Source organism: Heterocephalus glaber, unplaced genomic scaffold (assembly GCF_053883595.1).
Source record: "Heterocephalus glaber isolate CG9 unplaced genomic scaffold, H.glaber_assembly_v1.0 deba00001442, whole genome shotgun sequence".
Taxonomy (NCBI): domain Eukaryota; kingdom Metazoa; phylum Chordata; class Mammalia; order Rodentia; family Bathyergidae; genus Heterocephalus; species Heterocephalus glaber.
The window spans coordinates 21816197-21835203 of NW_028258296.1; the positions used below are offsets into that span (position 1 = coordinate 21816197).

General features: G+C 35.9%; 1 protein-coding gene across 1 annotated transcript in view; it reads left to right on the plus strand.

The window, feature by feature from the left end:
• The first annotated feature begins 10852 nt into the window (after positions 1 to 10852).
• Positions 10853 to 19007, plus strand: part of LOC101706201 (calcium-activated chloride channel regulator 4-like) — a 33920-nt gene continuing 25765 nt past the window's right edge. The window contains exons 1-4 of the mRNA XM_087213028.1: positions 10853 to 11044; positions 16093 to 16233; positions 16375 to 16522; positions 18375 to 18483. Coding sequence (XP_087069154.1) covers positions 10865 to 11044; positions 16093 to 16233; positions 16375 to 16522; positions 18375 to 18483 — 578 coding nt within the window. The 5' untranslated portion in view covers positions 10853 to 10864. The remainder of the gene's footprint in view (positions 11045 to 16092; positions 16234 to 16374; positions 16523 to 18374; positions 18484 to 19007) is intronic.

Genomic DNA, 19007 nt, shown 5'->3' on the forward strand with positions numbered 1-19007 from the left:
AATCCAAAAATGGGCATCTGAAATGAAAAGACATTTCTCACACAAAGAAGTAGAAATAGCAAATAAACATATGAAAAAATGTTCAACATCATTGGTCATTTGAGAGATGCAAATGAAAACAAATGCTGAGATTTCACCTTACCCCAGAAAGAATGGCTGCCATCATGAAATCAACCAATAAAAAATGCTGACTGGGCTGTGGGGAAAGAGGACTGCTCCAGTGCTGGTGGGAGCGTAGACTGGTACAACCACTGTGGAAATCAGTATGGAGATACCTCAAAGAACTAGGACTGGAAGTCCCATTTGACCCAGCTATTCTCCTGCTGGGTATCTTCCCCAAAGAATTAAAAGACTCGTACCCCAGTGATATATGTGTACCCATGTTCATAGTAGCACAATTTGTAATAGCTAAAACTTAGAAGCAACCCAATTGCCCATCAGCTGGAGACTAGAGAAAGAAAATGTGGGGTTTTTATAAAATGGAGTACTACTCAGCCATAAAAAATGAGAAATTAGAGACATTTATAGCTAAATGGATGCACGTTGAGGCAATACTCTTAAGTAAAATAAATAGGACACACATGTGTAAATACTGAATAGTTTCTCTAGTGTGAGAACCTGAAAGTGTAAATAAGGACTAAAAGGTATAATAGATACTGTGAAATAGGAAAAAAAGGGGCAAAGGTGAAGCTGAAGTGGGAGGGGTAAGCAAAAGGAAAGAAGGGAATGGAATTAATATGAGAAAAAGGAAAAATGGAAACAAAGTCTTTGTAATAGGGAAGGATGGAGGGATTGAAGGGAGGGCAGGGAAATGAGGAAAAAATAAGAACCAGGAGTCATTATGTAAATGTGCAAATTTCCAATGATGAATGTCATTATATTGCATACCTAAAATGTACCAATAAAATTTTTTTTAAAACATGTATTTCTAAAACTTTTGTTACTCTTGTTTTCTGGTTCAGTAATGAGCCTGAGTCAAAAGAATTTAAGATAAGTTTAAGTTGCCATTTTCATGAATCGTCTAACTGATACATATGTGTTTGGGACTGAATAGAGAAGGATGATCTGCCAAAAAGCAAATATAAAGAAAAAGGAAAAAAGGCTATGCAGTACTTCTGAAAACAGGAGAAAATAAAAAATTCAAGAGAATTTATGGTCATGGAAAGAATAATTCAAAGAGGAAAACTCGACCAACAACTTTGATTAATGCTGAGCAGTGGCCATTTTTTTAGCAGTGTAAAGTAAATTAATGAACTTAATAAGAGAAATTTTTAAAGAAAGAATGAGAGTAAGTAGAAATTAGAAGTAATTTGTGGCAAAGAGGGGCTTTATTTGTAGAGAAATTATTAAATTTTGTTTTAAATGTTACAGAATTTTATATTTTTAACTCTGCATATCTAAAATTGACTAAAAACTTAAAAGAAGTCTTTGGAGGGGTATTCTATTTGCAGAAAAAGTGCATTTCAAGCCAATACTGATTAATAGAGACAAAGAAAGTCACTACATCCACATAAAGGGAACAATCTAAGAGGAAGAGATAAGTCATAAATACATATGTACCAAATATAAGCATACCCAACTATATTAAAACAAATACTAATGGACATGAAAATCAAATAACCACTGATACAATTGAAATGGGGGACCTCAATACATCACTGTCACAAAAGACAGATCAACTAGACAAAATAATCAACAAAGAAATATCATAACTGAAACTTTTGAACAAATATACTCAGTAGATATCTACAGAGTGTTCCACCCCACAACATCAGAATACACATTCTTCTCAACTATACACGTGGTGTTCTCCAAAATAGACCACATATTAGCTCATAGAATATGCTTAAGTTAAATGCAAAGGAATTGAAATTATCTCATCCACACTATCAGACCATAGTGCAATGAAATTGGAAATCAGTGGTAAAAGAAACCACAAAAACACGTGGAAATTAAATAACACCCTCCTGAACAACCAATGGGTCACAGATAAAATTAAAAAAGAAATTAGACAGTTTCTACAATTAAACGATAATGAATGCAAATGCAGGACATACTGGAACTTATGGGATGCCATGAAAGCAGCCCTATTTCCAAAGGAAAATTTGTAGCAATGAATTCCCATATCAGAAAAACAGAGCAAGCTTGAATAAACAACCTAATATTGAACCTCAAGCTTCTAGGAAAAAGAAGAACAAGTCAAGTCCAAAGCTGATATGAGAGAGGAAATTATAAAGATCAGAGCAGAAATTAATGCAATTGAGACTAAGAAAACAATACAAAGAATCAATGAATTGAAATATAAAACTGATAAATCCTCAACCAGCCTTATCAAAAAAAAGGAAAGAAAAGACTCAAATCTATGCAATTGGGAATGAAAAAGGTGAAATCACAACAGACCCTGAAGAAATCCAGACGATCATCAATACCTTCTTTGAGACCCCATATTCTAATAAGATGGAAAACACAGAAGAGATGCACAGATTTATAAATACATATAAATTACCAAAGCTAAATCAAGAAGATATAAAAATTCTAAATAAACTAGTATCAGTGAATGAAATTAAAATGCAATTACAAAACTACAAATAAAGAAAAGCCCAGGCCCTGTACAAGAAATTTAGAGAAGATCTAATATTGCTAATTCTCAAACTCTTTAATGAAATTGAAAGGGAAGCAATACTCCCAAACTCATTCCTGGAAGCAAGCATTACCTGATATCAAAACCAGAAAAGAATCCAATGAAAACAAACTGTAGGCCAATCTCCCTCATCAACATGGATGCAAAAATCCTCCATAAGATACTAGCAGATAGAATACAGCAAATCATCAAGTATATACACCAAGTAGGATTCATCCCAGGGATCCAGGGATAGTTCAACATATGTAAATCAATAAATATATGAATAAATAATACACCATATTAACAGAACCAAAGATAAAAGCCATATGATCATCTCATTAGATGCAGAAAAGGCATTTGACAAAGTCCAACAGGCATTCATGATTAAAAAAAACACACAGAAAATTGGAATAGATGGCCTTTACCTCAATCTGATACAACAACCAACATATACTAAATGGAAAAAATTGAATGCTTTTAGCCTAAAATTAGGAACAAGGCAAGAATGCCCATTATTACCAGTCTTATTCAATATAATTCTGGAAACATTAGCCAGAGCAATTAGACAAGAGAAAAAATAAAAGGAATACGGATAGGAAATGAAGAAGTTAAATTGTCATTATTTGCAGATGAAATGATACTCTACATAGAAGACCCCAAAAACTCCACCAAAAAACTTCTAGACTTAATAACCAAATTCAGTAGCATAGCTGGATACAAAGTCAACACTCAAAAGTCAATAGCTTTCCTCTACACAAATAACAAAGTCACTGAGACAGAAATTAGGGAAACAACACCTTTCACAATAGCATCCAGAAAAATGAAATACCTAGGAATCAATCTAATTGATATAGGGGATATAATATAATAAATTTAATAATAAAATAATCTAAATAATATAAATAAGGGATAAATTATAACTCCCAACCTGCTAGACAGCTGAAATGTGAATTTGTGTTCTTTAAAATTGAAGAATGAATTCTAGGAACAATTGAGGCAAAGAGTAAGGAATATTTATTGAGGAAAAGACAGCTCCTGCCTGAGATGGACAGGAGGGGACACCCAGAAAATGGGTTGCCTGGAACCCCATTTCCAAGGAGGGGTTTTATAGAGCAAAGCCATGAAGTGAAGTGGGTACAAAAGTGGGACAAAACCATAGTCAACTAATATGATCTGATAGAAAATCACAAGGAGAGCAGGAGGTAAGACTAAACCAATAAGACTACAAGTACAGTTGCCCAGGTAATATTGATTAAATGGGTATCAAATAGGGAACCAAGTCATGTAGCAACCATACATAGAATGAACAAGAAGTTTCTGGAAAGGAAATGGGCTAGGCAGATTCTGGTCCCCAATTAAGGTGACTGATATCTATTTAGAATATCAACCACTGCTATTTATCTCTAGAGGAAGTATGTAAGTTTAGTACTTTTTCTTTTTTATGATGCTGACCTTCAGTGAATATATTGGCTGGCCCTGTCTAACTGCCTACAAGATATCTAATTAACTTAGTGGTCTACAATATAATGAAGGAAGTAAAAGACCTTCACATTGAAAACTACAGTACTCTGAAAAGGGAGATCAAAGAGAATATCAGAAAATAAAAAGTTATCCCTTGTTCTTGGGTAGGAAGAACCAATATAATGAAAATGGCCATACTTCCAAAATTGTTATATAGATTTAATACAATCCCAATCAGAATACCAATAGCATATCTCACAGAATCAGAGACAACAATCCTAAAATTTATTTGGAACCAGAGAAGACCTAGAATACCAAAAGCAATTCTGGGCAACAAAGGCACAGCAGACAGCATCACAGTTCCTAACTTGAAATTATAGTACAAGGCTACTGTAATAAAAACTTCATGAGGGGCCGGGGATTTCGCTCAGTGATTCCGGCACCTGCCTCACAAGTGCAAGGTCCTGAGTTCGATCCTGGTACCACCAAAAAAAAAAAAAAATCATGATATGGCAAAAAACAAATAAACAAAAAACACTAAAAAACAGACCCAAGGATCAATGGAACAGATCAAAAGATGCAGAAACAACTCCAAACACATTCATCCACCTTATCTTTGACAAAGGACCCAAACACCCTACTAGAAGAAAGATAGCCTCTTTAATAAATGGTGCTGGAAAACCAGGCTTTCGACATGCTGAAGATTAAAACTAGACCTATATCTCTCACCATGCACTAAACTAAAATCAAAATGGATCAAAGATACAAATATTAAAACAGAAATTAAATTTTCTGGAAGACAGAATAGGTAGAACTGTTGAAGACATCAGTACAGGCAAAGACTTTATGAACAAAACCCCAATTCCACATGAAATATCACAAAAAATCAACAACTGGGATCTCATCTTATTAAAAAGCTTTTGCAAAGCAAAAGAAACCACACCTACAGACAACTCACAGTGTGGGAAAAATATTTTTGCCAGCTGTTCCTCAAACAAAGGACTAATATCTAGAATATACAAAGAACTCAAAAAAATCAGAACCCCCCAAATTTAAAGACCCAATCCAAAAATGGACATCTACAATGAATAGAGACTTCTCAGATGAATAAATAGAAATGGCAAATAGATACATGAAAAAAAAGTTCAAATGGGAAGGGAATCAGGGAGGGGAGGGAGAGAAAAGAAGGAAGGGACTAGAAAACAAAAAGGGAAAACAGAAGGAAAAAATGGAAACAAAGCTTTTGTAAATAAGAGGGGAAGAAAGGTTGAAGGGCGGGGAGGGGAATGAGAAAAAAAAGTGAAAAGGCAAGATATAGTATGTACAGGTAAAATTCCCTATGATAAATATTATCATTCTATATGTCTAAAATGCACCAATAAAATTTTTAAAAAGAAATAACTCATATATTTCACAAATAACATTATTTAAAGGAACATGATTAAGGTAAGACATCACTACTGGAAAAGATTTTTTAAATTATGATAATTTCATTTATAAATTTTATTCCATTTACATTCACCTGAATAATTATATTCATTCTTAATAATTATGCTCGATTTGTCCCTTAAACAAAACTACCCCTTGAAGGAGGTCAGGAAATGCCACTCCAAAATAAGTTGCTTTTGGTATATTCATTAATTTAAGCTACAAGCATTTGAAAAATACTAAAATTCAGAGGGAAGCCTTCTGAGTTACCCTTAGCTCATAAAACAAATTCTCCAAAAGGAACCCTACTGTGATCAGTCCTCTCCCCAGGGAGTTGCAACAACCAAGAAGACTGACTTGGATCACAGGGGAAATTCAGATCTAATTAAAAACCATCATTTTTCCTTAAAGAATCCATTCATCCTCCCCCCAATTACTTATTCTAAGAATTCTTCTTCACTACCTGACCATTCATTATACCTAATTTAGGAAGGGGTTTGAGTCAAGTGCCATTACCATTTTTTAATTGACCTGTCTGATAATTGTAATCACTGCCTTTCACCACTGCAAATATCTCCAAAAAGAGGTACAAGGGATGACTTGGGGCCCTGTAACACTGGGGAACCTGTAATGAGTCCCTTCAGTCAATTCAAGTTACAGAGGACCAGAAAAAGGGAATGACAGGCTGAATTGCTCCAGGAGGGGTTTCACAGAAAGTAGAACTTAAGCTGGACATTGAGGAACCGGCATCACAGAAAAATGAGTGTATTCAAGACTATAATAGTGGAGAGTAAGAATAATTTTTTATAAAACATAGACAAATTCTACACAAGGGCAAGATTTATTATAGGTAGTATCAGGAAATGAAATTATGAGAGAAAATTATGGAATTATCTTTCACTCTCCATTCCCATGTAGAGAACATCTAGGAAGCTAGGTTCCCCTTCCTTTATGAGACTACACAGCTCTTTATAGCCAACATCACCTCCCCATGACGAGTTTGAGCATACAACTTTGGGAGGAGGGGCAGGAAGGATCTGTGCTACTGCTTCGCAGAACAGGGAGAAAACACTGGAGTTCCAGGAACTTAGCAATCCAAGAAGGAAGAAGGAAGAAGAGAATAAAGATAAGGCGAGGGAAAACTGAACACTATGAAGGGCCAATGAGAAATCCTTAAGGGTAGAGCATTCTCAGAATGTACAAACACTATGTGATTTCACATTGGCAAAACCAAAACACAGTCATTCCCCTTTCAGAGTTTGGAAGTGATTTGCAACAGACAAAAGATGCTTGCTTATCTGACTAGGTACCAAAGGAATCACCCTTCCTATTAACTGGACACTGTAAGGAAGCAGAGCCCAGCTTCCAGACTTGTATCTAGAAGGCTTAACCCATAAGTGCTTAGCACAGGAATCCAAAACAGAACACACACATTTCCAACAGAGATCCAAAGAGGTGGGAGAAGAAACTAAGCATTACACAATAAATCCCAAGCTATTACATTCCAGGTTCTGTGTCAAGGTGAGTAACATATAATAACTAAGATCCAGAATTACCTGCAGAAAAACAAAAGAGTAAACAACTCAACTTCATAGTTCAAAATGAAGCTGTTTCCAGTTTTCTAACTAACAATTTACAAACATGATTCCTACCTGAAAATCAAAAATGAAATCATAGACCACTTGACAACCCCAATTACAATCCAAGTCTTCTTCTCATAAAGAATGTGGCTATTAATCCCCTAGCATGTGGCTGACTTATGATTCAAAGTCCTATGAAAGAAGACCTCTCCATTGCCATGGTAATCGGAATTCTCCCTGGAGAATTCAATGTTTTTCATCTGAAGTCCCAGAGAAGAACTTATAAAGGGATGTTGAAAAAAAAAAAAAAAAAGGAAACAAAAATTAACACCTTGTTTCCTGCTCTTAGGATACTATTCTTCCTGTGAGGAATATATAAGAAACTTCTCTCAAAATAAATTTCACATGGCAAAAGCTGAAGTCCATTTACTTTATAGCTCTTGAGAAAGAATGTTATTGAGCCAATAAAACATCTGTTTAAAATACAAAGAAAGTTGAAGTGATAATTATTAACAGGCCAGAGGTAAGTTCTCCTAAGATCTTAAATATTCACTCTGTCTTTCAACATTGTATCACAGAATCTGTTCATCTATTACTCACCTAAATCAGTTGTTTTCCTATTAACACACAGTAATGGTACATATTAATGGGATTCACCACATTTCCTTATATGTACATAGATTACATTGATCAATCTAAATAAATTATTAATTTAACTTTATAAATTGTTTTGTTTATGAAGCTCTGATAACTAAGCCTTAAAAAAGGTTCTTTGAAGTTGAATAAATCTTTTTATGCATAATAAAGGTTATATACAAAGAGAATGTATAGTAATTATATTTGCAAAATAAAATACTTGCCAGTCTTATAGTTTTGCACATATTAACCTAAAAAGATCTTATTAAAAGTAAAAATAACTACAACCAAATACAAAATTAGCGTAAGATAGTCAACATCACTGGGAGGATTTTGGCAAAATAGTCTCAGCATAAATTATGCCAAATGCTCCTAACCTGGTGTAGAATTAGAGAGAAAATCAAAACAAATTAAACTGATAAACTATGTAGAAACAAATGCCAAATACATTAGTGAAATAAAAAAAAAACTTGTCTAGACTAGAACACAATATATGAAAATTTATGGGAGGTGGTCAAAATAGTGCTCAGTAGGCTGGTGTCAACATTTGTCCCTAAGCAAAAATAAAATGAGCAAAAATAAATTAGCTAAACAATCAACTGCAGAAGCTAGAATTACATTATAAATCTAAAAGTAATAAAAGCAATGACCAATGGTAAAAGATGAAATAATGAAATATAAGCACCACAAGTAACAAGGAGAAGCAGCAAAAATAATTTTCAAATGTATAATTTCTGAGATTAGTAGAGACATGGGGAAAAGCTTCCCCTTCCATTTTCTAATCCCCTAAACTAGAAATCTAAAAAAGATGTTCACCAATAGAATGTTTCGATGATAGCTAATTTACATTACAAAATGGTATTCAGTATTTTAAAAGATGATTCTTTATGTACTAACATAGAGTAGGCTTGCAAACCTCATACATACTCGTCCCAGCCTCATATATCTATTCTATAATTTTCCTGATATTTTCCTTCAAATTGACTCATTTTAAAGAGAGTAAAACAAACTTCACATCATTCTATAGTAATACTGTGAAAGTATGAATTTGATGGAAATATTTTTCTATCAAAGAGTAAAATGAATGCACAATCAATTATTTTTTCAAGGCTCTTCCTTCACCCAGTCATGGACAAGGAATCTCAGCCCTCTTGAGTCATGCAAGTGAGCCTGATTGCCTAAATTGGATCTGGTTTAGACCTAGTTGGCATAGTCCTTTCTGACCTGTGACAAGCCAGCCTGGGCCAGATGTCTTTCTGAGATTGCTTGATGGAGACAGTGGACTACTAGCTGAACCCATCTGAAGTGACAGACAGGGATGGTTCCAAGGGCACTGGATCAGCTCCCCCACTTCCCTCTTTACAAACATAATGACTCTTGTAAATATTTTTCTATTTTCCCAAGGCTACATTTGCTCAGTGTCTAAAGGGAGATTTTCCTAACTCTTTTAGCAAAGAGGAAGTATCTCCCTTCCAATCTTATAACCAAGATTTTCCAGAACTTACTGAGGGAGGAACAGACCTTCCTCAAATTAAACTGAATTAAATAATCCCCCAAATAGTAGAGAGGCTCCAAGTCCCCCAGATATCTCCAGTATTTCAAAGACCTTGGATAAACTACTGTTTAGATGTTGTTATGTTATTTTTGCTTAAAACAATTATTCACTATGTCTCTTGGTCCAACAGTCAAAAATAATTTCCTGAGCACAAATTATGGGATGGGAGCACATTTGGTGCCTGAAGCCACCATGCCATAGTCATGTGAGAGGCAGGGAGCAACAGGAAAGAAAGGTAGCAAGGGAACCTGGGCGCAACTGCATAGGATGGATTTGTGAGTACCCCATCTAGCCCAACTCAGTTTCCCTGGGGTTCCCAGGGTAACAGCTCCATGCCGAAACTGTGCGACAGAGTAACTCTATGAATGTGCTACTGCCCTGCGGTATTCCTGAGGGAGTGGAAGAACGACATAGGGTGCAGCCTGAGAAGGCAGTCTGGGTACCTAAGATAAAGCTTCTGTGTGGAGGACACGGTCAAGATTGCCACATTGTGTCCCCTACACTGAGCTTTTAAAGGCCATGTCTGCTATTCTATTTTCAGTCCTCTTCCATTTTAATATATCCTGGCTCTTTTGATTTCAGGATAATGCATTCTTGATTTATTATCTCAACTTGTAACCCGCCTCCGTCTTCTCTCCCCTTTTTAAAACTTATTACATTAATTTTTCTTATGAAACAACATTGCCCTGATATGGAATGACTAAATCCCCAGGTCATCAGTAACAATATTCATTTTACATCCTGATTCTGATATTTACTACCTCTGTGATTTTGGCAAGTTTTAAACTTTGTATGCCTCAGTTTCTCCATACACTAAGTGAAGAAAATATATATACCAAATTTAGAGAGTTGTAGTGAAATGTAAGTGAAATATTCTCTGCCCAGGAAAATGCTGATGAAATGTTAACTATTAATATTATTCATACTGTATAGATAGTAACCAGCAAAGCATCAGATGTTTTTAACATGTTTCAATAAAAACAAATTCTATTCCTTCTTTACTGGACAGTAATTTTAGTTACTAAATTGACTTTATCAAATCTTAAATTTTATCAAAATCATTAAAATGCTTAAGTTTCATACTCATTTTGCCTATTTTATTTACATTGAATGATCTTATATTCTGTTTTGTTATTGTTTAGATGAGATAAATAATCTAGAAAACAATTAAATTGCTCTGCAAACTGAAGAAAATCGTTAGCATTACTACATCTGTTCATTTCGTTATGAACTTTTATTAATTTTCACAGTACACTCTGCACAAAATGTAAACTCTGTGTCCACATTTAGGAAATCAACCAAAATTAGTGACTATAAAAATATATGTCTCAAGAGAAAAGTAGATATCTCAAAAGAGAAAAATGTACAGTACATTTTGTAAAAAGATCTGATTTCCTGTATGTCTCTTGGTCATTTACTCTACCATACAATAAAACTTGTGTAAATGAAGTCATACATTTTCCTACATATGTTACAGTGACCTTTATACAGCTAGCATTCCATAATTAGCCAACCCTCATAATTTTTAGGAGTATATATATAGTGAAAGAAAAGAGAAAAGCAAGGTGTAAGAAAAGCCTCATGAACAACTCAAGAGGAGCAATGGGGATATTCAGAGCCCTTGCTTCCCTCTTAGTCCTACACCTGCTGCAGGGCTCCAACGCTTCCCTAGTGCAGCTGAATGACAATGGCTATGAAGACATCATTATTGCTATAGACCCTGCTGTTCCAGAAGATGGAGAGATAATTGAACAAATAAAGGTAAGGAGAAAAGGGGTTTCTTTGGTTTGAATTATGAAGAAAGAAAATTAATAGTGACTGCTTATTATGGAAACTGCTGCTGGAAGTTCAGAAGAAGCTTGGTATAGTGAGAACAGCACAGAGGCAGACAGAGTCCTAGACAGAATTTCATTTTGTCTCAAGACCAAAACAAAGCTCAAGTCTTCCCTGAAACTCAGTTTCCTCATCTATATATTAGCTCTTCTTCTCATCTGATCTTGAAATAATTATTTATTAAATACTATGTCATGTTGGAAGAAAGAGCCATGAATTGAAGTCTCCGGTCCCAGGGACTGTATATTCTTTTAAAAGACATGAATGAAGTGGTGAAATGGCAGGTGAGATGGTAGTAAGTTACTTTAGAGGACAATAAATCAGGAAAAGAGGACACAGAGTGTAGGGTGTGTCTGGAACAAGGGGGGAATGTGAGTTACAGTTGCATGTAGGGGATTCAGGAAAGAGCTCACTGAGGATGGGACATCTGGGCAGAGACAGAGATGAGTGAGAGAGGAGCCCCTTGGAAACCTGCTGGATGGGAAGAGCATGGAAGTGAGAGCCTGCTTGATGTGTCTGTGAAAACAACAGTGGATGAGCAGGAACAGGGGTTGGGGGAGCTGAAGCTGGAGTGGCAGCAACACCCAGTTCACAGGCCAGACTTGAGCTTTATTCTGAGTGAGAGGAGAGCCCATGGAAGGCTTCTGAGAAGAGAAGTATGCTCTTGTATGTGTTCTGGAATCACTCTGAGGTGTGCAGGAAATGGTGGAAGGTTTGCATTGTCACTCCTCCTGTATGAAGCTGCTGCAGCATAGAAGTTTAGAAGGACCAGGTAGGAAGCTAAGGCTGGTGAGTACAGAGTAGGTCAGGGAGGTCGTTAGAGGTCACTGAGGTGTGTGATTTTGAAGATATTTTCAGGATATCACAGATAATATGGCCTGATAGTCTAGATGTATGTGGGGCAGGGAAGGAAGGAAATGTAAGAGCAGAGGAAGGCTTCAAGATTTTGCCTGAACACTTGGAAGCATGGGATTTTCTTCATCTGTCAAGGAAAGACTGTAAGTGGAGAATATTTGGCAGTTGGAAGATGCAGAGTTAGTTTGGGGCACTTTGAAGATGAGATGCCTTTTAGATATCCAAGTAGAGAAGATAGGAATCAGAATTCATAGTGAGAATTTGTATGTAGATAAAAATTAAAAATTTGAGAGCCATCAGTCTGTAGATGATATGAGTCCACTGGGTGAGTAAAAACAGAAAGGGAATGGATCCAGAAGCAGCCCAAGGACTCTGATTTTCTAAAGTTTCTTCCCACTATAATATTCCATGTAGCATAGGTACTGCTGTTTCAGCTGTATGAATTATTTTTCCTTTTCCTGGTGTGTCAACATCTAACAATTCTTTCTACTAAAGTCCTCCACTCCTAGGTCCTATTTAAGCTTTGTAATGTACATGACCTGAGTGGTGACCTGCTGTCATGATGGATGACATTTATCATTCATTCCTTATAAACTCCATTGCAACCCAAATCTGTTTGTTTATTGGTACCCTTGGATTCTAGGAGAAAATGAAGATTGCTTTTACTAAAGAGCGTGGATTTGGGGAATAGATAGCCAGCTGATTCTGAATGATAGGTTTTTACTGTTCAGATAATCATTTGGTTGCAAACATTTATGAACCCAGAAATCACTATTTAATAGAATTATTTGTAAGGGAAAAACTTCTTAATATAGTCATCTATTAAATAACGCAAATAGAAATTCAATTATTTGCAGACATTTCTAGATATCACAATGTTTTTTGACATTCAGACCTCTACATAGTCCTTATTTTTATATAACTAAAAAATGTTCTTATAGTGCAAGACATGATTAATAAATCTAAAGAGGACACAGATAAAAAAATAGAGGAGCTGAGGAACATGATGGAATCCCAACATAGGAAACAAATGGAATTCATAAAACAGATACAAACAGATTTCCAGGAGATTAAAAACTCCACTGAAAGTTTATGCAGCAGAATGAGCCAATGTGAGGACAGAATTTCAGATATAAAAGATAAGATTGCAATTAGTGACCAGGAAAAGAAAAATTTCTTTAAAATACTAAAGGACCATGAGAAATGAATCCAGCAGCTGCTAGATGATGCAAAGAATAACATAAGGCTGATCAGAGTCAATGAAAAAACAGGAGAGAGTGCAGGCAACATAAAAAAACTGTTCACAGAAAAGATGGCAAATAACTTCCCAAGCAGGGGGAAAGAACTTGACATACAGATAAATGAGGCATATAGGACTCCAACTAGCCTTGATCAAAAAAATCTACACATAGGCATATAATTGTTAAGATTCCAAAAACCCAACAGAAAAAAAGTTGTGAAATTCCATCATCCATGTAATACATTAAAAAAAAACTTGGGTTCTAAAAAGCCAAATGATTTCTTTCAAGTTCACATTATGCAGCATAATTAGAATTAAGATCCAACTCATGAGATTTGAAGATTGATAGACATGGATTTGAGTTCTGGTTAGGATAGGAAAGATAACAAAATAAACAAAGTAGCAAACAAGAATCACTTTTTTAAAAACTGATGAGCTGATTGCAGTGACACAAGCCTGTACTCCCGGTTACTAGGAGACTGAGGCAGGATTGCAAGCTTAAAGCCAACCTGGGAAATTTGGCGAGAGCCTTCTCAAAAAATCTTTTAAATAACAATTTATAAAAACCTGGAATGTAGCTCTGAGTGAGACTGTGGGTCTCAGAAAACACTGATGAATCAATTTGTGGTTTTAATCCTACTCTTAGGTATACTGTCTAACCATAGTAAGATGTATGCTGAACTGGTTTACAATTCATGGCCTGAAATGGTCAATTTTGAACTTTCCCTATTTTATATATTCATATTTCTTCTTGCTTTAAAATTAGTTACTTTTGCAAACACTGGTGACTTCTCTGACCCACCTAGAATATTATAGAAATTCTGAGAAGGAATTTGGAAGGAATACTACATAAAATGAAAATTCTGCTTAGAAAATCTTTAGGAAGCATTGTGAGCCACTCTAGAATATCCCAGGAGATGACAATCATCTCTTGGATCTCTTAAATCTCTCATGACCTAAGAACACTCCACTAGTCAAGACAACCATGTGGCCAGGGAGTCTCCAAAACAAATGTAGTCCCTTTTAATTGTACAATGAACAACCCAGACAACTGTACACAGCAACCCTATTTGTTCAATCCATAACTCAATTTCAACAGCCAAGAATACTTTTATCTCAAAGAGTCATCATTTTTCAAGAAGAACATAATAACATGCTGAGACATAAATATTAAAAAAAGAGAATGGGAGAAGAGAAGGAAAGGAGGAAAGAAGGGAAGGTGGGAAGGAGGGAGAGGCAACAGGCTTCTTTAGAAACGAAAGAGAATTACTTCCTCTCTCTCTCTCTTAGGTCTGTGCCAAAACAACCTCCACCCTATTTTTGAGCTCTTCAAACTCTTTTCCTAACTCCCAGCTAGTCCACTCAACCCTTAGTGCCCTGAACTCTGTCCTTCTGATTCATCCATGGTTCTGAACCCAGGCAGTTTGCTGACTTCATACTCTAAAGGTGAATCAACACACTGAATGCTCTTACAGAAAACCAGGAAGAAAGCCTGGGAATTCCTGAGGGAGAACTATTTTGTTATGGAACCTGGAAGTATCATAGAGGAGCCAGTTGTGAAAGAAACACTGTAGACTGAGATGTTTCCAGCAAGATGAGGTTTCTGTCATTACCGTTCCCCTAAGGTTCCTCAGTTATTCAGTGGGCTTGATCACATACAACAGATCACCCTAAGTGCCTTTCCCCATATATTTCTCCCACTAGATAGTGAGCTTAACAGAGGGCCAATTTCTCTAATTCATCATGTTAATTTTAGGTTTATGATTAATTTCAGCTTATGGGCATAGAAACAATTCTGTGATCAAAATTTTACCTCCATGTGAATATTCTCATAACTCCACCTATCAGGCTCCAACCCAGTGGCCTCTGCTAGGAGTGGAGTAGGGAGAGGGAAATCCCCTTTAATACTAATTTCTACAGACTGTCTTCTTCAGCTTGCATCAGCTGAAGCTGTTCTTCACTCAAATTTTTATAATCAGAAATATCAGTTTTAAGGCTGCTGATGTGCAGAGTACTTTCTAATTTATTCCATCTTTATGTCCACTACAAAAATAAGTAGTGTTGCTGCAGAATTTGAAGAGACAGGAGAGACCAATGGGAATCGGGAGAATTTACTTCAGGTTTTAGGTGAACACCGGCTCAGCAGACTCCTGTCGAAAGGAAGAGTGATGAACAAAAAGTTCCAGTTTTTATAATTTGGTCAAAGGTGGGGGGTGGGGTCTTTTTAGTGACAAAGTAAGTGAGTTTACCAGAACAGGACAAGGGCAGACAGTTTTGTAATTTAGTCTTATAAAAAGACAGTGTCTTAATGAATCATACGAAAACAGTGTCATAAACTTTGTTTACAGGATATAGTTGTTAATTTTATCTGTACCAGAACAAGGAGTTACAGCTATAAGGGGAGAGGATCCAAGGGTTGAATGGAACTGCCTAAGGCTGGGAAGAACTTGTTTTTTGTTTAAGTCCTGCTTCAGTGTAGCAATGGCCCATTAAGAGGTGGGGAAACTGAATTTCAGAGCGCTACAAAAATGAAGCAAGATCTGCTACCCAGAAAGTACTAACACCACTACTGGAACCAAGTAAATGACTCCAAAGTCCATGTATATATTCATAATCATATTAATCAACTCCTCTAATCACTTTTTAAAAGAAGCAGGCATTTTTTGAGGTTAAAGAACTGAATACTCAAGAGGCTTTCCTTGAGTAGGATGAAGTGGTAGTTTAGGTACTGGGGCTGAAGTTATGTGCAGAGGACATAACCCTGCTTATAGCTCGGTTGCTTTTGTATTAACTAGCAGTGGGAAATGCTGGGGATAAGCCACTGCTCTGTTAGTTCACTCTTACTCTTCCACCCTCACATATTTTATCCCTTTGATAACAGGACATGGTGACCACAGCTTCAACATACCTGTTTGAAGCCACCGAAAAAAGATTCTTTTTCAAAAATGTATCTATATTGATTCCTGAGACTTGGGAAAGAAATCCTGAATACAGCAGCCCAAAATACGAGAACTACAAACATGTAAGTATCAAAATCGTCTCCAACAGAAAGGAATATTTTCTGATGCTCCCTACTTTTGCCATAGATGGTTGCAGAGTCAATCTCATTAAATATTGTCACTTCTACTCTTGATGTGTTTGCAATCTTTTTCAACATTCTCAGGCTGATGTTATAATTGCACCACCAACCCTCCAGGGCAGAGATGAACCTTATACCAAGCAGATCACAGAATGTGGAGAAAAAGGAGAATACATTCATTTCACCCCTGACGTTGTTCTGGGCAAAAAACAAAATGAATATGGACCATCAGGTAGGAGACTGGATAAAACATCTAATTTTCAACACGCAAATGTGTTTCCAGGTTAAGTAAGCAGGCTTTGGAGTCAGAGATCCTAAGCTCAAATACTTGCTCTTCTGTATATTAGTTATGTGTGATGTTAAAGTAATCTATCTTCTCAGAGCTGATTCCTGTCCAAATGTGAATAGAGGAATCCCTACACTGTGGAATTTTTTAACTAGAAGATCTATGTAAATATACTTAATGTAGTGTATAACAATGTCCTCAGAAATTTGAACAGAGCATGAACAATACTAAATATTTTTAAGGCACATGTTTTAGATTTCAAGTTTTCAGTTCTTCATAGGAGGATATTAAATAATCTCATGCCAGCTCCACAGATTCAAGATGTACAGCAAGCTGGAAACAGCCACAATGCCAGTTACCTGTCAAGAGAAAACATTCAGAGGCTGTTAGTAGCTGCTACGGATTACTTAAACTTTTTGTTTGAGGCAAATGAAATTGACTATCATTTGGACCTTTTAAAATTGTGATTTCATCTACTTCAATCTAAATGTTAAGATTATTTGTTCAATTGAACCAAATCATATTATTTTTAAAATGCAAATTATTGATAAAGGAAGGCCAATTCATGTATCATTATTCACTAAAAACTTTCATGAGCCCCCATACACCAGACTCATCTCCAAATGCCTATTAAGTGAGCATTCATGGAGTCTCTTGTCTCTGTCAAAGCTCAGCCAGCACTAGTCACCTTGAACTTGTTGCTCACTCCCATCTTGCAAACTCCATCTCTCCTCCCAACCCAGTCTTACATCTTCCCCAGATTTTATCCTGACCACCATTGTTCTCCGTGGCCCCTCTAATCTTTTGCAGCCTCCTAGCTACTCTTTCCTGCTGCTTGGCATGTCCAGCAAGCTCTTCGAACACAAGTTGGAGACTCAATTCCCACACCACTCTCATGCTTAGCATTTATTTGACTTACTCGATCTCCAGCGCTGAGTGATTCATCCAGGCTATATGTCCTCTATATCCAGCTGCCATAGAAGAGGAAGACTTTTCCGATTTTTAAGACCAATGCTCCCATCTGAGCTCTTGATATTTCTTCTTATCGTACACCTCAGTCATATTCTGTTGCTTATTCTGCCCTTCTTCTTAGTTGTCTTTATTACATAAAGTGATGTGTATGTTTGTGGAAAAAAAAAAACACATTTTGCAAACCATGCCCTCCAACAATAAAGCTTTGGGAAAAATAAGATGAAGAATAAAGCCCTCAAAATCTAATTTTGTAATAAATATAATAACAAGAACAATGAGAATAGGTTACTGGAAAGAACATTTGGACCACTAAGGTAGTAACTCTGTATGGCTGCAGGGTGGCAAGGCATACACACACACACACACACACACACACAAGATAAGAACAAAGTAGCTCAAAATGAGACCACCTCAGCAGGAACATTTTTAGATTTTTTTTTTAGTTATATCCACATAGTATTTAAAACAATAGAATTACTTTATATTTGCTTATGAGGCTAATAGGCTTGAAGTCTGGAGAGCCATATACCATTTTAATGTGTAAGACCTTTTGATCCCCAAGGACATAAATCCAAATGCTAATCTATTCCAATGATAGTATACATTCCGCCAAATGTTTTATTGATGAAACGTGTGTGGAATAAAATGATAATATATATATAAGGTAAAAATATAATGTTATTCAATGTGATAGGCCCCTTTTAAATGTTAAGAGTTATGGAAAACTTAAATCTAAATATATTTATGCTTGAAACATCTTAAAATTTTTGAGATGTAGGATTTGTCACCTGTATGTTGATCACGTGTTTGACATGATTTCCCACAGGGAGAATTCTTGTACACGAGTGGGCCCACCTCCGCTGGGGAGTATTTGATGAGTACAATGAAGATCAGCCTTTCTACAGTGTCACTGCAAAGAAAATTGAAGCCACAAGGCAAGGCTATTTAAATTCTCTTAACAATATCAGGCTTTTAACTAATTGCATTTTTTTAAACTGACTTATTACAAATGTTAAACACTTACCTATCCCAAAGCAGATGATAGATACAATATATAGTACTTTACTTTTTAGGAAATGTTCTCTTAAAGCAGCTGATTATCTATTTAAAATATACATAATTTCAATGGCAAGCATATTTTGGCAATTTGACACATTTTACACCTACATACCATATAAAGGCTTTGAACTCACATTGCCTGAAGCCATGTACCATGTAAATGGACTGACTATACTTTTGGAGAAGATCAAAATGGATCCAAAACATCAAGAAAAATGGTCAAGTACTACGGAATAGTTAAGTACTTAACTGGTGAATTACTGAGTAAGAAATCATGTAATTTCAAAGAGCCAACTAGGAATTTCTTGGAGATTTATAAAGGTCATTTTAAAACATCCATCTAGCATCACAGTTAATAATAAACTATCCTTTTGATTCTGAGATCAAAAGAACAAAACTG